Here is a 24,349-nt window from a genome sequence, read left to right as displayed (position 1 = left end):
TGTGCTTGTCCACATATTTAATTTGGCAATTGCAACACACACATTTCCAGACGCTATGAAAGTAGCCAGAGTATCGGTAATTTACAAAAGCGGCGACAAAATCCTAATGTCTAACTATCGTCCAATTTCAGTGCTTCCCGTCTTTTCAAAAAGACTTGTAAAAATAATTCTTTTGCGGATAACAAAATTCATAGAAAAATTTCATATTCTTAGTGATGCGCAATTTGGATTTCGAAAGGGTAGATCAACAGAATCAGCGTTATTGGAAATAAAAGAAGAAATTGTACAAAACATTGACAGCAACCAATTTACACTAGGCGTTTTCATTGATTTTAGTAAGCCCTTCGACTGCCTAAGCCATAAAATTCTTCTTGGCAAGTTACATTCATACGGTATTCGCGGAGAACTGCTAATGCTGCTTGAGTCCTACCTGAGTAACAGAAGACAATGCGTATCCCTAGACAGCCAACAATCTTTCTTGTTACCTATTCTCTGCGGCGTGCGGCAGGGAAGTATATTGGGCCCCGTTCTTTTTAACATGTACATTAACGACTCAGTGGAAATTGACAAAACAGTTAAATTTTTCATTTATGCCGACGACAGTAGCTTTCTAATTACCGGTAGTGACCCAAACACACAAGTTGTAAAATGTAATGAAGTACTCGGTAAACTATGCATGTGGTCACAGTCTAATTTTCTTAAACTTAATGCTACCAAAACTAAAGCAATATTATTTCGCCCCCGAAATAAGATTTTTAAGATGAACAGCGCACTACAATATCAAGGACAACCTATCGAACTCGTCGAACAACATAAAATCCTAGGCGTAACGTTTCACAGCGATTTGAGCTGGACCAATCATATCGGTCACATCTGTAAGAAGCTTTCTGTCGTTGCTGGCGCGCTATCCCGCTGTCGAATGTTACTTCCTGTAAAAGCTAGGCTTCAAGTATATTATGGCTTATTTTTCTCTCAAATAAACTATTGCAATCTAGTTTGGGCTACCACAACACACACCAACATAAGCAAAATCAGTGTCCTTCAAAAAAAAAAAATTATGCGCCACATAGCAAATATTGATCCTGGCTGGACCACCGCCGATAGTTTTGCTGACTACAATATTATCCGAATTCATCACTTTTATGAGTATCGCATCTTGAAGTCATTTCTCTTTTCCACAAAAGAGTTCCAATCTTTTTTTAAACATGTATCTTCAATGACAAGCCACGAACACAATGTTGCTACCCGTAACACCGACCCTTGGCTCGTTCCTCATTTTCGCACCAATAATAAATTGCAGCCCATAAAGCACAATCTACCTGTTATATTAAATCGCCATAAAGATATGAATAACTTTTCGCGTAAAAAGCTACACGAATACTTTAGTAAATTGTAAAAGCCTTCTTCCTCGCATTTTGTAGTTATATAACTCTGTATAAGTGTCCTCTTTTGTGTGCTTTGTATATATGTATGTACTTTTTATATGTGTATACTCTGTTTAATTTTTGTATTGTATAGTATTGCTCCGTATGCGCTGCCTGTCGCTGCTCTGTAAACGTCTCCGGGACTCAGTCAAGGCCCAGTCGGTCCTTTTAGCCCGGAGAACGTTCCAGTGTATAACTGGAGAATAAATTGAATTGAATTGAATTGCTATGGGAGGTACTCGTACAAGACCTCTATATATCCCACTTAACGCACGTTCCTCAGTGCCGGTTTCGATTCCGACTGACCACATTTTCTTTTTAATATAAGCAAAATAGCTTTCCTACTCCACTACCTTCTCGACCAATCAGGATTTTGCAGTGTCAACGATGCTGACGATGGGTTTCCGGCCGGACGGGACCTTTAATGCGGTCGCGTAAAAAAAATAGACGGGACACTTAAGCTCCGCCTGAACAGTACGACGCGATAGCGTAGTGGGTTAACTGCCATATATGCAGAAGTCCATACACTGTTTTACACTCACACATTGTTGGGAGTCCTCACACCCCTCCAGTCGCACTGGTGCAGTAGTTAAGCGATGGGCCTTCTGGGGTCGAGGTTGCTCTTCCCGGGCTACCAATAATTTATTTACCTGCCACAGTATGCAGTTTGCTCACTATCCGGTGGGTAGGTTGTGATGACGCAACAAGGACACGTGACCTAGGTGGCCCATCCAGGTTGCCCTCTGGGAACCACCTGTCAGAGCCATGGCCACGATTTCTCGCTCACAGCGCCGACGAGGACACCGGGGCCTTTGACGCTATTGCGTTAAAACAGCGCTATCAAGTCGATAGAAGGCAGTCAGATACAGTGTTAACGTCCCTCTTTCTGCTGCTCAATAACTAAGGAAATTATGCCCGGTAGTTCAAAAAGATAGGCGAGCGGTGTTTCCAAATAAAGCGTCTATTCCACTGCCCATTCACACAGTACGGGAAGCGTAAAACCAACGCAATTTATCAGACACCATTACTGCACATGAGTTCAGTAGATTAATATTGCCGCGAAAGCGTTTCAAACCCGCGGTGGAGCAAAGAGGTCTGCATCGCTGGCTATTGCACGAGGGCGCGATGCTATGCCCCCCCCCCCACCCCCCTTCCATTTGCAACGCTCCAGAAAAAATTGAGCATTGTTTCATCAGTCGAAAAGACTCGGTAGTCTTTTGGGGTATCATACAACGGACATTCCAAAAGAAGTTTAGACACCGCATTCTCTACGATATCACACTGCACTTTCATTTGCTAATGACCCTTTGTTGTTTTTAATTGGACTACACGGCTTCTCGAAAGCGCTCATGATATACTGGCATTGTGAATCTTGTTTCTCCAAAATTTCACTTAAGAATGATGATTGTTCACTTAAAGGGAGTGTAAACCCGAAATGTGTTCAGACCCGAGTGGCACTCGCTCTGATTAATGTGCTCTTCATTCTCGTTTTTCTATTGCTTGTTTCTTAGGTTTACCGTATTATGATGCGTTAGTCATGTGCTCTCTCCATCGTCTCTTTTCCTGTCTTTGTTGACTTGAGTGTGTCGTGTATCTGATGTTTTTTTTTTTCAAAATGTTAGCGCACAGTTCATATACGTAGGACATTGCTTGATAGTAATAAATACCATGTTGAAAAAAAAACAACCTGTCTGGGCTATGTTTTTCATCAAAAGCATAAAGTCTGCCTGGCCCTTTTAGTTGTGTTGCCTTCTGTCGTGGTAGCGCAGTGAAGCCACTAGCTGAGATCTTTGTAAATAATCTGTATCTAGATTATTGATTTCCACAATGGTTGCAAGTATCATGTTAGAAAAAAAAGCCTGTCTGGCCTAGGCACACCGTGCCTCACCCGCAACCGGCAGGTCAAGCGTTCGATTCACGAATTATGGCCTCAAAATTTGCTTTCAGCGCAAGTGAATTGCTTTATATACTTAGACGTCCAATGACATTCAAGTCTTGTATCCACCTTCTATACATTTGTTTTGCATTATTTTATCACTTCTCATTCCACGGCTCCACGTGTTGACGTCAGCAACCTCTCGACTAATCCGGTTTTCCGCGTACACCGGTTACGACGCCAACTACTCGGAGTTCTACGCTGAATGGCACCCTTACCACTAAAGCGTTAAAAGCAGTTCTATGTTCTTCCAACATGCCAAACCTGAACCCAGCTAAAGAACTGTTATTTCGCACAGAATAAAAATATCGAACGTCTTGACAAATGCCGTTTCCTCTCCCGGCTAATATACAGGAAAGGCAAGCACGAAAAATTTTCAGTAACCTATCAGGCCTGGCAGAGCGAGATACTACACGCGTCAAAAGCAAGGTTATGCGAAGTTGGTAATGCATAACGCACCAGATATATTAAATAAATCAAATAGTTACCGCCTGTACTGCGGTACGTAATCTCCTACAGTGCTACATGACATGTTTAAATATAACATCACTAAAGGTTAACTAATGGATCATATAGCCTCCAGAACGTCAAGCTGCTCGATTTGGCACAACGACACAGATGCAGCCTTATTGCTTTATTTCTTTTCCCTCCAAGACATTGTTTTGACCTACCTTATGTCGACATGCTCATTTCAGGGACGTTGGATGCACTGTTTTTAACGAATGCAGACTATGGAATATTATGTATTCATATAGAGCCGTGATATATTTCGTTCAGTATTTATTTCACATTAGTTTATTTATTTTACCTTCACTTCTTTTGCGCACCTCTTTGCAAAAGTGATTATAAGACAGGTTTAATGCATTTATAAACAGGTTCTGCTCTACGTTTTCTATTGGGTGCCATTCTTCGTGATATGTATTATGTTAATTTGTATGCTATTCAGCCTCATCTATGCACTCTTGTTCTGCCATTCGCTAGTGTCCTGGCCTTGTCAAGTGTTTCTTACAGCCGTTTTGCGACGGCATCCATCAGCATTGTGGAAGTTGAAAAAAGAAACTTTCAATTAGCAAAAGCAGTCGTTAAATGTATTCCTTGATTCAAAGCGATAACATAATAACATAGGGGCAAGGAGTTACTTCCAGAAGATACGCAGGGATAAATTTTTTTTTTCATTGGAGAGTGCCAAGAAATAACGATTCTGCCATGCCCGAAATTCCAGGCGAAGCCCAAAATCCCCAACTATTAACTACCTTCACTTAGAATTCAAGTCTTGGTTTTGACTTGAAACATCTACCTGCAATCGAAATCGTAGGCGTCAAGCCTATTGACTTTCTTCTGTTCTGTATGAGTGACTTCGAAAGGCAGAAAAATTTGCATAAAGGACAAAATCCAAATTGTAGTCTTTATTCCTATAAAAACAAAAAAGGAAAGCGTTGCGCATGTTAAACACTTTTGAATGTGTTCAATCACCATTTTAAGCGTATGCCGGATGATCAACCTAAGATGTTCCGCAATTTTTAAATCCGGCCTTTTTCAGTAGGAGTGGTCTTTACGGCTTGGCATTGTCACCGCTATAGCCCGTCTGCATACAGCTAAAATGTGCTAACCAGCTTGACTGAACTTGACTAGTTATTTTTTTTAACTCTCTGTGCTAGTCTCTATTAATTGAAAGGCACGTAGTTCCTTTTAATTATTGTCCATATCAGTTTTTAGAATTTCCAAAACGCAGTTACACACGGCCCAACAAATTTTGCTCGCACCGCGCCAAATTACGTGCACTTTTGAATAGCCCGCAGGTAAAGCAACAGTGCAGTTCAAGTAACCCGCCGAAATAGCCAAAACTGGTTGGGACACTGCGCCAAAGGTAACTTTGTATTCGAAGTTCTAAATATTGATAGGATATTACTCACGGTGATCTGCACACCTCTCAACACAGAAGGAGGCTAAAAGTAATAGTTGAAAAGTTCACTACTCACTATTTGTTCCCTAGCGCAGTAGTTTCTGTGTCTTGGGGGCATTTTGATGGGTTAATTTGAAATGCTTTGCCGAAAATGCGCTCTTCTAACTCTAAAAGCCTATGTTAAAACATTTCGGAACACCGTTGGTGAAGAAACCTGTATACCGTGTGCGAAGTCGTGATTACAACTGTTAGTCCTCCACACGCGCCCCCAGTGACCCTGGCGCTCCTGAACTTGGTCAGGCTTAGTCTGAACAAGTTATTTTGGCAACCACAAAATTCCTGTGCACTGAAAGTGAGCCCAGCGCTGCCCTTAACTGATGACATTCTATTTGACACCCTTATCCCGGGAACCCTTCCCAGACAGCTGCCAAAACGAAAGCGAAGTTCCACTTCTTCGCGTGGCTCCTCTTTTGTCACAGCCACAGTGAAATACACATCCCTAGTGTGCCACACAGTGACCTCGGCCGACCACCTGGGGTCTTTCGATCACCTGGGGTCTTTAACGTGCGCTGACTTCGCACAGTACACGGGCGTCTAGAATTTCGCCTCCATCGAAATTCGGCCGCTGCGGGCCGGGATCAAACCCGCGTCTTTCGGGTCAGCAGCCCGCAAGACGCGGGTTCGATCCCGGCCGCGCCTTCCGGGCTGCTGACCCGAAAGAAGCGGGTTCAACAGAATGGTTGTTGCTTATGATGTGAATGCATGACACCGATACTGTACACCTGCTAGACGATAAGGAGGCAACCAAACACGTGCGAAACGAAAAAAAAAAAACGTTCCGCAGGATTTAAGCAATATATATTTCACGTTTCTCTTTAGGGCCGCCAGATATTCAGTCCCTATCAATGCGACTGGCATGATCAAACAACTAAATGAAATTCCGATTGGAAAGCGTTAACCACGTATCTCGCGGCGTCAAGAAGGTAATTCGCTCTAAAACAAACCCGTAATGGCAGAACAGCCTCTTCACCACTTACACGCACTTTACAACGGCTTTTTCAGCTTTTATGCTTGGTGACAGCAACAGTACATTTTTTGTTTCAAACATTCATTCGTGTGAGTGTCATAAAATGACAAAAGTATTCCAAAATTTAATGGAAATAGTCACCCGTCGACGCACTATGTCCGCTCACGCCGCGATTACAGATCACCATATCGCTGTTTCAAAAAATAGCGGTACGACGCCGCCATCATCGCTGGAATAACCGGGCCTTGTTTCTTATAGAAGCAGGTGCCTCAGCGGGATGTGGACGGTGCGGCTAAACTGCGTTCCAGAGCATGTCACCCACAGGGCTGTACTCATCAACGGCAAGGTCTACTCGTTCGACAGTTACCACGCGCCATGGAACTTGCTCCACGTCTTCATCTTCGACCCCGCGTGGCGCCGGTGGTATACGGTGCAGACGCAACTTCCCGACGGCGGGCCGATTAACATTTCCCCCCACACAGTTGTAGCGTATGGCCACTGCGCGTATCTGTGGGGCGGCCCGCACAGCTGGCCATCCCCCAGTGTCCTTTACCGCTTCGACACAAGCACCATGACATGCAGCCGACGGCACGTGGCCGGTGAGGTGCCGTCATCGATTTACGCCAACACAGCTTGTGTTGTGGGTCACCGCAAGTACATCTTAAGTGACTGGGATCCTTCGCCATATATTCGGGTCCTTCACTTGGATACCCTGCAGTGGAATCGTGTCCCCAACAGCGGAGAAGCGCCCGTTCGGCGTGCGTTCCACACTGCGTCCGCTATCGGGACCCGCATGTATGTGTTATTTGGACGCAGCCTAGCAAACCATTTCCACCCAACTCGCGTAGACAACTCCTTATACTACCTAGAGACGACCACCTCTTCATGGGTACGCCCACAAGTACAAGGAGTTCCCCCTGTGTGTCGGCGAGGTCATTCAGCCTTCGTGTACAACGAAGAACTGTACATTTTCGGAGGGTACAGCGATTTGCTGCAGACCTATTTTGCAGATATACACAAGTACGACCCCGTGAAGTCGCGTTGGAACGAAGTGAAGCCATGTGGCTCACCACCATCTCCAAGGTACTGGCATGGCTGCTCAGTGATGGGTGAACGAGTGTTTATCGTCGGCGGCGTTGGGCTGGCACCCAACCAGGATGAGGCGCAGGTTGCTGGGGAGCGAAGGGCGCTGACCGATCTCCAAGTGTTGCACTTGGCACCGACACTGCAGAACCTGTGCTTACATGCAGTGATTGATGCGCGGCGCAATCCACGCCCCTTGCCAAGCTTCATTAAAGAAATGGTCGAGGCTATCTGTTCACACCGATCGTAGTCGGTGGTAGATGCATCATCTCAAGCAAATTGAGTTCCTTCGACGAAACCAGCTTGGTGGTACGGTGATGATGCAACTTCGGCGCCACTATTTGACGCAGTAATAAACTCTTCTTTTATACGCAAAGAACGCCTTCCTTCTGTGCTCGATTTTCGCGCAAGCAAGAAAGTCGTTAGTATTTTGTTTATATTCATGTCGCCCGGGGCCGCCACTTTTTCTTAAATAACAAAGGGAACAAATTTTCTGAACGAAGAATTATTCACTCCAGCCCGGTGGTTTCTTCAAGCGAGCCGCATTACCGTCACTTCGGCATGAAGCTGGTGCTCAATTCTAGTTTTGCCGCGCAGCACCTGCTGGTCATGCTTTTAAAAGCAGATGGTAGATAGAGATATGTGGCGGTAGGCGTCGATTTCAGCTCTTATCCGGAAACAACTTGCGTGTTTCGCGATGACTTCCGAAAGCCAAACAGTTGTCACTTATTTACGCTTGTCTGCCCTCACTTTGACGACGCTTTAAAGGTTCACTGTTTTTATAGCCTGATAATTATGGTACTATTCTCCCTAAGTACAGTCTAATTTCGATCTGGTAGCATCCGATCGGTATATATGACGTGAACCTGAACCGATAGAATTCGTCAAAGATTGTGTAACTGATCGTATCAGGTTCGGATCGTTTTCAAGGCAAACGACAGCATGCTGCACTGTATTTGAAGGTTCCCGACAGCTTATTTACACTGATGCGAGAGCGCTCCAGTGCACTGCGCACACCAGATACATTCTCAACAAGCCATCCCACGATGGCTGGTGTGAAATGTTCGGAAAATGTGTCTGTGACACCAGCTTGAATAGACAAGGCAGCTTTGTGCCATGGCGCTCTTCAGCCACAGATGACCTAGCGGCATAAATAATCATCAGAATCTCATTTGTCGGTGGACACCTAAACCTCGCCGGAAGGGAATGGAGGAGGATGAGAGTGAGTGAAGACACCGTATTCACTAGACGCGCTTTTGTTCATTCCAAACCATCGAGCTGGCATGGCGGAGTGGATAGCATGCTCGTCTCTCACGCCGAAGACCGGGGTTCGATTCTTGAGCTCGACCAATTTCTTAATCGGTTTTATTTACTTATACGGCCTGACTAGTAAAGCTAATTAGGCTAATTGGGTAATTAAGCAATTAACTACGCTCAGTCCCACTTCATTGGAGCATCACTATACGATCCCTTCAAGTGGTTGCATGGTTACTAGCCAAAGTACAATTGGCCCCGTTTGAAATTCGCGCACTGTGACGTCACGGCCGTTTCCACCCATTGAAAAGCGTGACATTTTCTGTCGACAACTGCTGCTTACAACGATGAGACATTAAAGGCTTCCGCCTTAATACAGGAATGAAATCCTACGCAGCCGATTCGGCGTATACATCTTCCACCCCACAACGTACAGATGGTGTATGCCGCTGACTAAGTTGCACCTCGACGACGATCCCCTTAACTTTGTCGTTCACTGCGTTGTCGCCTACGACCACTGCGCTTACATGTGGGGGATCCTATCGGATATAAGGTCGCGGATTGTCGGCATATATACCGGTTCGATACCCTCGCTATGACATGGAGCCGCCCGGAGAATCTGCGGCCAAGTTCCTACACTGAGCATCTTCTCTGCTTGCGTTGTGGGTGAACGGATGTACAGCGTTTGATTTCTTGGACCCTGAATCCTCACACCGTGTATATTATCTTCACCTGCAAAGCCTGACGTGGCATCGCGTTCCGACCAGTGCAGAGGCCCCGGCTAGCCGCTGCTTCCACACGGTGCCCGGGGTCGGAAACCGAATGTATGTTTCAGGTGGCCTGGCGTTCAACATAAAGGTCAACGACCGGTACGATAATTCCTTGCATTATCTGGAAACCACCACCTCGATGTGGGTGCACCCAAGAGGGGAAGGCGTGCGCCCCAAAGGTCGCAAACGTCACTGTGCCTTCGTGTATGAAGAGCTGTACATATTTGGTGGTGCAACGGACAGCTGGGTGCCTGCTGTGCAGACATGCATGAGTATGACATCCAGAAGTCCTGCTGGATCGAAGTGACGCCACGTGTGTTGAGCCCGTCTGCTAGGCGCTCGGCCGGCTGCAGCGTGATGGGAGAAAGGATGTTAGTTTTCCGTGGCAACCATTTGAACAGAGAACAAAACGGCGTTTCTGAAGATGAAAAGCCGATAACTGACCTGCACGTGTTGCACTAAGCACCTACACTGCAGAACTTGTGTCTCTCTGCTGTCATCGGCGCAGGTCTGGACGTAGGCGGATTACCGGCAGCTATTAGTAACGAGATCAACGCTACCCAAGCAGCACACCAACAATGGACCGACGCTGGCATAATGCTGGTCAAAACCGGCTCGAAAGTCGTACCGACGTCGGCATTGGGGCAAAAAGTTACTTTTTCCAACCTTGGCCTGATGTTCGGACCAACACTGAACCGACATTCATGCCGCTATCAGACCACTGTTCAGCCGCTCTACCAACACTGAACCGACATTCATGCCACTCTCAGACCACTGTTCAGCCGCTCTACCAACACTGAACCGACATTCACGCCGCTATTGTACCCACTTTCAGCCACTCTACCAACACTGAACCGACATTCATGCCACTATCAGACCACTGTTCAGCCGCTCTACCAACACTGAACCGACATTCATGCCGCTATTGTACCCACTTTCAGCCGCTCTACCAACACCGGCTTGACATACCACAATTAGGCCACTGTTCAGCCTTTCTGCTAACGCTTGCCCGAAGTTTATGCCATTGCATTTCCAGTTCAGCGAATATTCACATTCCAGTTAATGTTCGCATTGGGAAAGCCATGGGTTTTGGCATTGCAAAGCTGCAATCATCTCTTCTATACACATGCACAACAAAATGAGGCAACGAAAGAATCCAACTGAGAAACAATTTATTAAATAACTAGGCACCGTGGCTGGGGACGCGCGGTTGCGCGAGTCCTGCGAGGCAGCGAGGGCCGCGCAGGAGGCGGGACCTTGGGAAGGAGCCAGGACCGCGCGGGAGGAGGATTTCTGGGAGGTGGGGGCCGCTTGGGGAAGGGAGGGCACTGTGCTGGGGGCTGAAGCACAGGGGCTCGCAGTGGTTGCCAGGCCGGCAGCGGTACTTGGCAGAAACGCTTCGGCAAAACGCCTTTTGCGTCCGCCGCCACGGTCCACCGAACCTGGCAACCACTTCCTAATAAACCCCTGCGCTTCCACCACATCCGCCCCCGTCTTCTCACAGATGGCATCTGCATAAGATAAGCGTTCATTTTAGGCCAGCAGAAAAACTTTGCTCGTTAACAGAAATCAAGATTATTTCAGCAACAGAGAAAACAGAAAAGGCCACAAGTACATGTTAACTCAAAGTGCGTGCCAAAATGAAAGGACTACAGTATCCAAATACAACTTGAGGAGAAAATCCACCTGAAAGCTCTTCTAACCAACTGTATAAAGCTGCTGCGACATCACGGACGACCACTTTGCACTACTAAAATATGGGAGCACAAATGGCTGGCAGATACAAGGCACGACTACGATCCATGACAAGAGATGGATGTGACTGGTGGGAGGGCTTTCTTTGAAAGGCATCTGCTGACTCATATATCTTCAGATGCACATGGAAGAAAACTGCAGATGACTACCCCCATAAAAACAGTAACAAAATATTCACCTGTAATGAAAAAGAAAACTGGTAAAGTATCAACTGAAAAGAAGAAAAGAAAACAAAGCGCAGCAGAACCTGGTGCATGTTCTTCCACTCATCTTTTAAAATTCAGTTAAAAGCTACTGCAACAACATACCTGTTGCCACCTTGCATAACTTCAGGGCAATAAATGACCACTTGCCCTTGCGGCCATGGAGGCTGTACATCCTCTGTACAGCCACCCCCATGATGGCGGTCATTATGTTGGAGCCCACCTCCCTCAGGCCTTTGCCCCCCAGGCGGACCAGCTGCTTTCGCTGAAAAGAAACACCACAGGTGCACAAGCTATTAGGCACAAACATCAATTATAATTTCATTTAGTTTAGCAGAATCGAATAGCTAAGACAATTGTGTGACTACCTGTCAACAGCCCATGCGAGTACCTACAATCATAATGCATAATTTCTGTATGATACAATAGCTTGACTAGTTGCTACCAGCAGAAAGCACCACCACCAATATGGACATTCTTTTTTTTCCCAGTTTACTAAGAGCAGGGAAACTTTAGCGATTAAGCAAAGGTGGCCAACTCCTACCCATTATGCTTTGCATCTTGGACATTATTACGAGGGGGTACCCAAAAGAAACCGGACTAAATTTTTTGGTCGGCAACGCTTATGTGGTACCGCGTTTTGCCACTAGCAGCGCATAGAACGAACATTCCAGAGTCAGTAAGCCAAGTGCCGTCGTTGAAGGAGGTCAGACTAGTTTAGGCAGAGTTTTAGAGTGACGACTATTTTGTGTGAATGTCGTTTTTGCAATGGCTGATTTTCGTGAACAGCGTGCGCCGGTGAAATTTTGATTTTTGCTGGGAAAAAGTTGAATGGAAACTCTTGAAATATTAAGAAAGACATACAAGGACGATGCTATGGGGACAACTCAAGTGTTCCTGAATCGAATCCTGAATCAAAGCAACAGTCATGTCAATGGAAAACTTCAAATTCACCTCGCCTCAAGAAAGCTTGTCAGGTGAAACCAAACCTCAAAACAATGCTGATTTTTTTTTCGACGTGAGAGGAGTCGTTCATTGAGAATTTGTTCCGCAGGGTCAGACAATTAGCCAGGCTTTCTACTTGGATGTTTTGAAAAGATTGGGCAACAGTGTGCGGTGGAAGGGGCCAGATTTGTGGCGGTTGGGTGACTGGTTTTTCCATCATGGCAATGCCCCTGCTCACACAGCCTTGTCTCTACGACAATTTTGGACCAAAAATGGCGTGACCCGTATTCCTCAACCCTCATACTCTCCCGACCTTGCCCCGTGCTACTTTCTTTGTTTCCTAGAATGAAAAAATAGATGAATGCAAAGTGTTTCGCTGATGTTGCTGAGGTGAAGAAAAAAAACGACGGAGGCACTGTCAAGCATCACAAAAGATGAATTTAAAAGATGTTTTGAAAAATGGAATGAAAGTGTCGTGTCCGGTCGCTGTGTTGAATGCAGCGAAAGACGCACACGGTACTTTAAGACTTCGTTTATTTAAAGCCGAAGAGGGTGCGACCAGCGTGTCCGGTCGCTGTGTTGAATGCAGCGAAAGACGCACACGGTACTTTAAGACTTCGTTTATTTAAAGCCGAAGAGGGTGCGACCAGCGTCGACCGAGGCAGGAGCCGAACTGGCCGCCCGAAGAAAGGAGGGAGCCGAGAAGCGTCCACGGGAGGGAGTGGCTTCCCAGAACAGGAGGAGGGTGCGGGGGCGCACCGTGGGGGGGCCTCTGGCGACAGCGTGCGACGAAGGGCAAGTGGTCGTTAGGAGGAGGATGCGAGTGGTCGTTAGGAGGAGGATGCGAGTGGTCGTTAGGAGGAGGATGCGGGGGCGCACACACACAAAAGCAATAAGGGGACACAACACTTCCTTCCCCCTTAGAAAGTTGCCTGGTATCGTGCAGGGGGTCGGCGCTCACGCGTGGAGGCGCGCTGGCTTTGTGCGCTCGGGGGAGAAACACTTGTAGGCTGGCTGTTGTTCGCTGTGTCTCCTAGGTCTGTCCTGGGCGAAGTCTCTTCTTCCGGGAAGAGGTGCCAGGCTATGTGGGAAGATGGTGCACGTGTTCTCTCCGCTGGCGGACAGCTCTCAGACGGCGTCGTAAATCTACGCAGCTGGTTGAGATGTCGGCGTGCTACTGTGCCATGTATGTTGACGAGCCAAGAGCGCAGGCCTATGCGTCTGACAATTGTAGCTTCCTCCCAGCGTGGCTTTTTCAGAAACTGTCGGGCGAGGACGCGCTGCCCCTCATTAAGCGTGCCGCAGCGCGGAATTGCTTTTTCTTCCGGGAACGTCTCTGCCTTTGGCTCGGGGAGGATGGCTGTGAGCTGGGTTCGCATTTCACGCTCGAACATCATTTTCGAGGGGGTCTCGCCTGTTGTGCTCTGAACCGTCGTGTGCTGCTTGAAGAGAAAGCGCGCAAGGCGGCGCTGCAGCGAGCCTGTCTGATCTCTTTCAAGGGCGCGTTTTAGCTCGGCTACGTAGCGCTCGGCTTGTCCGTTTGTCGCTGGGTGGTAGGGGGCCGATGTAACTGATGAGATCCCGTTGTCGCGATAAAACTTGAGGATCTCCGCAGACACAAACGGTGTTCCGTTGTCCGACACTACCTTGCGCGGCAGGCCGAACGTTGCAAATAGTGATCGGAGGTTGTCAATGACTGCTGCCGAAGTCGTCTGTCCCATTCGCCTTATCTCAAGCCACTTTGTGTAGGCATCTACGACCACAAGGAAAGTGCAGCCCTCAATTGGTCCTGCAAAATCAATGTGCAGTGTGTGCCATGGTGTGTCTGGCTTTTCCCATTCTGGGACAGGAGCTTTCGGCGGGGCGCTCCGGCTGCTCTGGCAAGGCTTGCATTCTCGCACCACTGTTTCGATGTCGTTGTCAATGCCAGGCCACCACATGTAGCTTCTGGCACACTTTTTCATTGCAACGATGCCCCGATGTCCGGCGTGGATGAGAGACATAGCTTGTGCGCGTAGTTCTCTCGGCATCACAACTCGGGACCCAAATATGATGCAGCCGCGATGGGTGCTCAACTCTGTAGCTCGCCTGCGGTAAGCGTCGAAGTTGTCCCCTTTGAGTTTATGCACGTTGCCTTGTTGAACAGCTGTGTAAACTAGCCGGAGAGCTGCGCACTTCTGCGTAGATGCTGCAACTGTGCCTGCTGTAAGCGGAGGTTCTGGCAGTGCTTCGAACATCAGAACGTCTCCTGGTGGAAATGGTTCGTCAACAGTTGCGTCTAGTGGCAGACGGCTTAGCGCATCGGCGTTTTGATGTTTGCCGCATATCATCACGCCTAGTGGAGAAAACCAATCTCTCCCTAGAAGGCTTGATCCTGTGCCCTTCACAACAAGCAGAGGTAGCGTATGGGTCTGGCCGTTGTAGTTAACCTGCACGTTGGCAGAGCCCAATAGTGGCAGATTCTGTCCTGACCACGTTCGCAGGTGCGTGTCGTCTTGTTGCAGGGCGGGTGCGTCAGATGGCCATGAAGTTCGGAACGTGTCCTCACTGATCAGAGTACAGGCTGCGCCGGAGTCCACCTCGAACTTAATCAGCTGGTGATGTACGCTTACTTCTGTAAAAATCTTCGGTCGCGTGCCGAGATTCATGGTGTTCAGGTCGTACAACACAGGTGGTGTTGCTGATGTTGTTCCATGGAGATCAGATAGCGGCGTATTCTCTGAGGCGTTGACGCTGTGATTAGGCTGGGAAGGTGACTTTATCTTGGCAAGTCTCCGTTTCGTAATGCATGCTCTTTCGATATGCCCTCGCTTGTGGCAAAAATTACACGTGGCTGACTGGAATCGACATCCCTGGGGGTTGTGTTGGTCGTCACACCGCCAGCAGCGTTGTGCCTTTTTGACCGATTTTACAACAACAGAAGGCTTGCGCACCTGGTTGCTTGTCTGGTGTACCGGCTCGGTGTTCCGGCGAATCCCTCTCTGCTGGTGACCGGCGCTCTCCGCTCGAACGGCGATGTCGTAAGCTTTGCTGAATGTGAGGTCTTTCTCAGCGAACAGGCGCTGCTGCAGTGACTCGTCACTCAGTCCGCACACAAATCTGTCGCGTAACATCACGTCCAAGGGAAGCATGGTGGTGTTAGCAGAAGAAGCTGCGTCTCCCTCCTGCCCGGTAGCTGTTGTCGACAGCGTTCCAAAATTGCAGTCGGCAGCGAGCTTCTTGAGCGCGGCTACGTAGGCGCTCACAGTTTCTCCTCCCAGTTGATCTCGTCGTTGGAAGCGAGCCCGGCTGTAGACCTCGGATGGCCTTGGGTCGTAGTGCTTTTGCAGCGCTTTTACGATGTCGTCGTAAGACACTGCCGCTGGTGTGCTTGGCTGAATAAGGGCGCAGATAGTATCGTAGGTCTGCTCCCCGCACAGCGTCAGCAGGTTGGCCCTCTTCAAGGCTGGGTCTGTGATGTTGTTAGCTTCAAAGTAGAACTGAAGGCGTCCAACCCACGATGACCACGATGAGCCGTTGAATTCTGGTATCTGATTGGGAAACCCTCGCGTAGCCATGGCTTGTCAATAGCGTTGCGTAGCGCGGGTCGAATCCACTTTCTCGTCGCCACTGTCGTGTCCGGTCGCTGTGTTCAATGCAGCGAAAGACGCACACGGTACTTTAAGACTTCGTTTATTTAAAGCCGAAGAGGGTGCGACCAGCGTCGACCGAGGCAGGAGCCGAACTGGCCGGCCGAAGAAAGGAGGGAGCGGAGAAGCGTCCACGGGAGGGAGTGGCTTCCCAGAACAGGAGGAGGGTGCGGGGGCGCACCGTGGGGGGGCCTCTGGCGACAGCGTGCGACGAAGGGCAAGTGGTCGTTAGGAGGAGGATGCGAGTGGTCGTTAGGAGGAGGATGCGAGTGGTCGTTAGGAGGAGGATGCGGGGGCGCACACACACAAAAGCAATAAGGGGACACAACAGAAAGATTCGACAAGCGTATCATTGCAAGTGGGGAATACTTTGAAGGAGATTGAAGGTCTGTGCTTAAAATGTGAACAAATAAGTTCAAACAAAAATAAGTCCGGTTTCTTTTGGGTACCCCCTCGTATATTATAACTATAATGCTTTTTGCAGATATCTATGTGCTGGATGTGTTTTCTCTGCACAGCCGTTACGCTAAAATTGATTTGGTTTGTAGAACTTAAAGTTCCAAAGTGACTCAGGCTATGATGAGGGACACCATAGTGGAGGGCTCCGGAAGTTTCGACCACGTGGGGTCTTTAACATGCGCCACTGACATCACACTGCACACGGGCGCCTTGCTTTTCGCCTCCATGGAAAACTGGCCATCACGGCTGGGTTTGAACCTGAGTCTTTGGGTTCAGCAGTCGAGTGCCCTAACTACTGAGCCACCATGGCGGGGCTCACTACCCTGAAATTGAGCAGTCTAATTAATGCTATACAAAGGGCGCTTATTTAAATCCCCAAGCACCTGAGTAAAGCTGCGTGCTTAGCAACCACATTTAATTAAACGATGTTGCTTGTTTTTGGCAGCAGATTAAGTAATGAAATGTGCATAATGTGAGCAAAAGACAGGGAAGAGGTGGGTTAAAGCTGCCCCATTATTTGGGAAACCTAGCCGAAATTAAAGACGCGCTGAGAGAGGACCAACTTCCAGCTGTGTTCACAGCAGTTCATGCAACAGTATATTAACCGAAAGCTCAGCTTCCTGTAAAACAGACCTTACAACATCCTTAATGTTAGCTACAAAGTCCACTGCTGAACTAAATTAAAACAGCACAACAATAAATTACAAATGTAAGGAAAATGAGGGGCTCGTTATGAGACACATACGAAGAAAGGCAGCCACAGGCAACAAAAGCATAGGGGATTTTTTTTTGCTGTTGATCGATGTAAAACAATAATGTAATCACAGAAATATTTGACTGAGAAAAAAAATTTGTTGGAACCAAGTCTGTTATGCAACGACCGGCCACCGGCAGAGCTCTGGAAAACTACATCGAATGACATTGAGTGACACCATCTGAGAGCAACTGCCCCAAAAAAGCCTGTGACTGCACCGCCAAATACCAAGCTACTACAAGATGTGACAGGTGCAATGCTTCGCACAGAACCAGCATCAGTAGCTTGGTTTGCTGTTTAGCGCTCCTTCTCGCCTAAACGCTCTGATGCGACAGCAGTCTCGCAGGTGGCATTTTCTTTGCATTGCGTGGCTGAAACATGATGTGACAACTGGCACTTGCCGTAAGCAATATTGCGAGCGCCACATGTTCAGCACTGCTACTGAGCCCAACAAATTGATAGGAGCCAAAGAGCAGATAAAGAGAGTCCCCTAACAGCTGTCCCGACACGTGATGCAGTTTTTGCAAGCTCTGCTACCGGCTGGGCATTGCGTACCACTTTTGCTTCCAACAGTAAATCTCACCACACAAGGAATCGACAGGGCGTTCCAGTGAACACTCTCAAAAATTCCTAAAGACGCGCAAGTTCGATATGGGAAAACAATTTTTTTTTTGGAGGAACGATCTCTCAGCAGTGGTGGACATAATTTACTGCATAACTGTGCGTGTGTACCTGCAAATATTTCTTCTATTTTGAACTCCCTATTCTTAGGAATTCCTGAAAATGTTCACTGAAACAGCCAGTGTGTATATCAGCAAGCAACTTTCATGAACAAGACATTTACATTAACAAAACACACTGTGACAGCACACTCCAGCACAACAGTAGGAATTATACCGTATAAACGCGTGTAAGGGCCACACTTTTTTTTCCAGATTCGGGGGCCAATTTTCGGGGTGCGGCCCATACACGCGACGTACGAAAAAAAAAATTTTTTTAAAGCAAAAACACACCAATCAGGGAATGAGCGGCATTTATTCTACGTTCAGTCGTCACTGACGGAGTATTTCAACTCTGAGCTGGTGCTGTGCTCTGGTGCACGCTCATCCCAAAGAAGCCGCGCAGCATGTCCGCTGTCAACGCGTAGCGGTGTTTCCGCATTTCCATCACATAGCAGAGCAGCTCTTCCAGTTCAGGAAACTCGCACGGCGAGGGCTCGCCTCGGAAAGCGCGCTTTTTGCAGCTTGTTTTTCTCAATGCACCCTTTTGATTGCACGATCATCGGACGCACTTCTCGGCCAGGTCGAATTCCCTGTCCGCCGCACGCTTGCCGCATTCGAGAGCTAACTCCCAGCCGTGTAACTGATAAGGTGCTTGCCCATCGTGCTAAAACTGCATTACCCGGCGGCAGCACGCGGAAGCCACAACTACGGTGAACGTGAACGTGCTAACACGCCATAAAAGGCTGGAGCTGGCGATACTGATGCCGATGTAGATAACGCATGGAGGAAGGAAAGAAAGATGCCGATGTAGATAACAAAAGGAGGAAGGAAAGATAACGGGAAGCCGCGGGGGGGGGGGGGGGGGGGGGGGGGGAATTGCCGATGATGATGGCTGCGGCCTCGGGCGCCATCCATGGACGGTTTTTGGAAGCTCTTGTGCGTGTGCTTGGCCTCCGCGATCGAGCGAACCGTTGTCCACAGCCGGAGCCGATCGCGGAGGCCACGGCGTGTGCATTTAGAAGGCTATTCCCGCCTGGGTCAAGGAAAGTTCGGGTGCGGCCCTTACACGGATTTATTTTTTTTTTAAGATTTCCTTCGGGAAGACGGGGTGCGGCCCATACACGGGTGCGGCCCTTACACGCGTTTATACGGTATCTATGAAGAGCATGTTATTCACAGAGCACGGCATGCAAATACTCTTGGAGCTCAAGATTTCTTCACAAACCTCGGAATTACATTATGCATGCAATTCGTTAGTAGGCATTCATTTTTTCCAGACACGAATTATCAGAAACATTAAATCACCAGTCCAGCAGCCACGCTGTCGTCCTGGACGGCAGCTTCCACAGTGTCCAACTCCTCGGGGGAGAATGCGGGCAGTGCAAGGGTGGGAGGCGGTGGCGAGGGGGACACTGGCCGAGTCCTCTGCTCCAGCTGCCGGTCCGACCGCAGCAGCACATGATCCTCCAGCCTTTGTAACCGCTGCATTAAGTCGCGCTGCTGCTGTCGGACCTCCAGCACCAGGCACATCAGCTTCAGCAGGGTAGCTGAAACTGAAGCAATCAACAATTTCAGTGAGAGCAGGGTTAACCTGGGCGCAATAATATCATTTGCGCACTGAGGTACAATAAAGAACAGTATGAGGCTAACAGTAGGCAGCAACACACTCTGTACTATGCTCCTAAACTTCCACCAGTTTTTATCCTCCAGGACACTTCTAATTCATGTTCTATTCCTTGCTAGCCTAATTTAAATGCCATAAATGTCACCATGCACTGACAAACACCTAGGTGAAATGGAGCTGCTCTATGTGTGATAGCTAGCACAGAACCTGCAGCCTTGTTGTGTAAAGGACTTCTCAGTCTATGAGCTTCGCCAATTTTTACATTGCTTCATGGGCATTTCCACTGCTATTGCACCATGGCAGAGATGGCAGCAGTTAGTCGCAAATGGATTCTTCCAGTGTCATGAGAAGCATGTGCTAATAGAAGCGAGAAAGCAGAGCAGGCCTGTGCCCTTAATATAGCATTGCACCATTTGGAAAGTATTGCTCACGGCAAAACCCACATTGGCCAAAATGCTGGAGGTAGACATCTGTTCTAACTGCAAGTGCTGGCAGGGATCAATGCATTAAAACTGCAACAAAGATAGCCCTTATGGAATTATAGCCCTTAGCTGACAGGCGAAATGCAACAAAGAGGTGGACCAAATGTTTCTTGCTAGGCACAGGAGGTGCCAAACCGTTGAGACATAAAACAAGGTCACATTTATCTCTTACCACGCATCCATTTTGCTGCAGGCAAGACAAGACTAGGAGCCAGCTGATGTGCTCCACAAGGCAGTTAGGCTGTTCAGTTCTTTCCTAAGCAAGAGGTCCTCCTTCAGAGCATGCCACTATTATTGGCTGCTTATCTCCTTCAGCACCCTTTATGGGAGCTTTATGATAGCGCAATTAATTTTTTTTCAGCACATTTCGCTGCATCCAAGGCACTGCATTGACTTCCAACCAGTAAACTTCTAAAATACTTTGAAAGACAATGAAAAATTACAATATGGGCCTTGCTGACCAACCGCGACCAAGCGACCAAATTATGCTGGTAAGGAAACAAATGCACAGAACATGGGACTACTGTGTAGAGTGCAATTCGTAGGAGTGGCTTCCTGGTGGTGATGTAGGCCGAGAGAGGCAACAGAAATGCCAGGATCCAAAAGAACCCAACAAAAGCACAACATACAGCTCTTGGGAAGGGCACACAACAACCAGTCCACTATGAATCACAAGAGAAAGCAATGGAAGTACTAGGTTGTAAATTCCAGTACCACTTCAGTTCAATACAATCGTTTTTGAGAAATACATGTGATGATTTTCAGAGTGACCCCTTTCAAAGCACATAGTTTGAAACTAGAAATGTGCTCCTAGCACCGTTTCAAGAGCCACTGAGGAGAACTCCGTGCAAATATCTTCCTGAATAAGTATATTCTCTAGGTCTTTCTGGGCCCGTTAACTGCTGCTCGGCAGCAGCAGGTACAATGAGAAATTTTAAATTTGCTCTGTTTTTCTTTAAGGCAAAGCAGATCTAGCTTCTATATTTTGTTGTGTCACTTGATACTAGACAAAATAGGAGTGTAATTAAAAGAAAGGAACACAGTGAAAAGACGGGACAAGCAGCATTTGTTCTGTCCTCTCACTGTGTCCCCATGTTTGGCTTGCATTTCTCTTTTTGCACAAAAGTAAACAAAGTGAAAATCTCACCATCAACAGTCCCAGCTGTCGACCCCTCCAGCTTGCTGGGTGGCGCACTGTTTTCGTTCACGCTGTCCCCAGCGTGATTCAGTGGGGCTGGAGATGAACATGCGTCATTGATGGCAATCCAGGAAGTACAGAACACACTACTGTGTACAACCACAATGTCACATTTCTATCCTAATTGAATGCAGAAATGCTACTTCAGGATATTTTTCGAGAAGGGACAGAACAGTTGCATGGCCAGGCTGTTTTGCATACAGGTGATCTTTTTAAAACACAATAGACACAAAATTACGAAGTTCAGAAACAAATTCCAGGTTATATAGAGATGCCCCCCAGGCAATAGTAACACTTCCTTTGCCCGAAAAGATATTTTAATTTCGTTTCAATCACAGGCTGTACAAAGACTTCATAATTCAAAACCCATCAAAACCGACACCTCCATGACAAGTAGTTGACGTGACAAACAATGTCACATCATGCAGATACCTATGACACATAAAAGAACGTTGTGATCCGACTGCGGCGGCGCGTTTCGATGGAGGCGAAACGAAAGAGGTGCCCGTGTGCTGTGCGATGTCAGTGCACGCTAAAAATCCCCAGTCGGCTGAAATTATCCCAGGGTGCTACGGCACCTCCTTCTTCCTTTCTTCTCACACTCCCTACTTTATCCCTTCTCTTATGAATGTCCACCGAAATGCGAGAGAATTACTGCACCACTTTCTTTCCTGAAAAATCAGTTTTCAATTTTTTAAATATGTGTCTATAGTACTTCAATAATTACATTTCTCATGCACCAGCATGGTGCATTGGTACCGTATTTTCCGGTGTATAAGACGCGGCTTTTTTCAAAAATCTTGCTGGTGCGTCCTATACAAGGGTGCGTCTTATATGCGAATTTTTCGTTTTTTTTTAGAGTTCAGAAATTACTCACGTTCATGTTCAAGCCTTTTTTACCGAAAAAATATCACTAGCAATGAAGCGGTTGTAACGCGGTTAATACTTCAATACGGGGACCACCGTGCGCACTTTTTTTAGGTGAACTTTATCATGAAACGACGGGGATGACGACTTCCGGGATCACAAACACACCACCGTTTCGGAGGCCCCAAGCAAAAGTAATGTGAAATGCCAAAAGATGACGACAATCACGCTTCTCGCCATTGTCAAGACAAGCCAGGACAAGCCGGCGTTCTTTTTTCAGCCACCCTTTGCCACTTTGTTTGCTCCATGTACGTAGTGCGAAGAGAATATTTCAGTCGCGTTGCCACCAGAAATGGGCGAACTTTTTGATAGCGCATCCGAAGGTGAAGACTTCCAAGGTTTTAAGTAGAAATAAAATGTTCTTATGGACATGTGGGAGAGTTTTTTCGTTTTTCTTTCTTTTTTTCCAAAACGTGGGCAGGAATGGCGTGAGTGTAGCCTTTTTCGACCACTTAGCGTTGCTTAAGAATTTCTCACAAGTACGGTGAATTTCGTGATGGTCGCGCAAGCGTGTTTAATTGATCCTCACTAGCCCAACTGGGAAAACTGGGGTGCGTCTTATATAAGGGTGCGTCTTATATAGCAACTTTTTCAATTACAGCCTGCATATATGGCGGGTGCGTCTTATACACTGGAAAATACGGTACATTTAAGGACACAAAAGAAACTGTCATGGCGAAACCAAAAACAGAGAGCGGAATATATGTCATGTGAATAGAAACCTGTTCGCAGTACTGTTAACGTGGGTAAGAGAGTTTGCCACGAAATGGTTACTGGCAGATTCACTGCTGATCTGAGAGCATGGCAAATGTAAAAAGCTGATGCCAAGTCTGAGCACGTTCCATTTCTCTGCAAGTGCAATTAGCTACGGTGGAGTTTTTTTCCCAGATTTTGCAAGCATACTACCATAAATCCCCAATCAAAACTAACACAATGTCGACCTTACATTAAATAGAAATGAGAAATGGTGTTTTAGTTTTAAGGCGGTTAACATCCAAAGGCGACTTAGGCTATGAGGGACGCCGTAGTGAAGGGCTCCGGAAATTTCGACCACCTGGGGTTCTTCAACGTGCACTGACATCGCACAGCACACGGGCCTCTAGAATTTCGCCTCCATCAAAATTCGACCGCCTTGGCCGGGATCGAACCCGCGTCTTTCAGGTCAGCAGCCGAGGGCCGTAACCACTGAGCCACCGCGGCGGCTTAACAAATGAGAATTCATGTCTTACGTGGTGACGGCAGCTGTACAACATCGTTGTGGCCCTCATTTCCTAAAAAAGAATTGCACATGAACGTCTTGTTGAGTATGCAAAATAATTTCTCATCAATAAAGAAATATGAGAATTTCAATTACCAGAAACTGCCGAGCTTTCTAGGGCTGAAGTGAACTCGTAGCGCCGCACCTTTTTTTCGGCGCTCTTGTAGGATCCTGCAAACATTCTCAATATCTCGACAAAAACCATGTCATCTCCAAGCAACAGTACGGATTTCAAAAAAAAAACAAAACAACTGAGGCCGCCTTACTGGAAATCAAAGAAAAGCTAATTGAAAACATAGAAAATAAACTGCTAACAGTTGGCATATTCCTTGATATGAGGAAAGCGTTTGACTCGGTTAACCATAAGATATTGCTTGAAAAAATGCAGTGTTATGGAATACGCGGCGTTCCTTTAACCTTATTTGCTAGCTACCTTGACAACCGATCTCAAACAACTATCATTAACGGTATTTCATCTGGGATCGGTCAGATTGTGTCTGGTGTGCCACAGGGCTCCGTTCTAGGACCAACGTTGTTCTTATTATATATTAATGATATCGTCAACCTTCATCCAGCAGACAACATTATAATCTATGCAGACGATACTAACGTATTTTTTTCAGGGCATGATAGTAATATTTTGCAAGCAGCCTCCAATAGTTGGTTATCCCAATTGTCTGTTTGGTTAAAATCAAATAGGTTAGAACTTAATGTCAGGAAAACAAAGTAGATACTGTTTAGAGCCAAAAATAAGGAAGTTCCGAACAACTTCCAAATTCACTTCGAGCAAGCTCCTATAACTCGTGTCAGCTCTACAATGTTCCTTGGAGTCATTTTTGAAGAACATTTACTCTGGACAGATCGTGTAAACTACGTTTGCACTAAAATGGCTCGCTCTGTTGGTATCCTAAATAAATTTCGCACAATACTGCCTCGAAAATTCAAACTACAAATTTATTTCTCTCTAGTCTTTTCGCATGTACAATATTTTTTGTT

The 24,349-nt window shown here is 47.0% G+C and overlaps 1 protein-coding gene across 1 annotated transcript; it reads right to left on the bottom strand.

Moving 5' to 3' along the window:
- Positions 1–9,586: 9,586 nt before the first annotated feature.
- Positions 9,587–23,999, bottom strand: LOC149357090 (uncharacterized). Its single transcript, XM_089576503.1, has 7 exons — positions 23,450–23,999; positions 23,325–23,366; positions 21,118–21,204; positions 19,170–19,417; positions 11,461–11,620; positions 10,522–10,908; positions 9,587–9,648 (listed from the first exon to the last, which is right to left on the bottom strand). The coding sequence occupies exons 1-7, from the start codon at positions 23,556–23,558 to the stop codon at positions 9,587–9,589; spliced, it is 1,095 nt and encodes a 364-aa protein (XP_089432629.1). The 5' UTR covers positions 23,559–23,999.
- Positions 24,000–24,349: the final 350 nt, after the last annotated feature.

The sequence above is a fragment of the Amblyomma mixtum genome, chromosome 3 (genome assembly GCF_055824585.1).
Source record: "Amblyomma mixtum isolate Tamu chromosome 3, ASM5582458v1, whole genome shotgun sequence".
Taxonomy (NCBI): domain Eukaryota; kingdom Metazoa; phylum Arthropoda; class Arachnida; order Ixodida; family Ixodidae; genus Amblyomma; species Amblyomma mixtum.
This window is presented reverse-complemented; position numbering and strand designations above follow the sequence as displayed.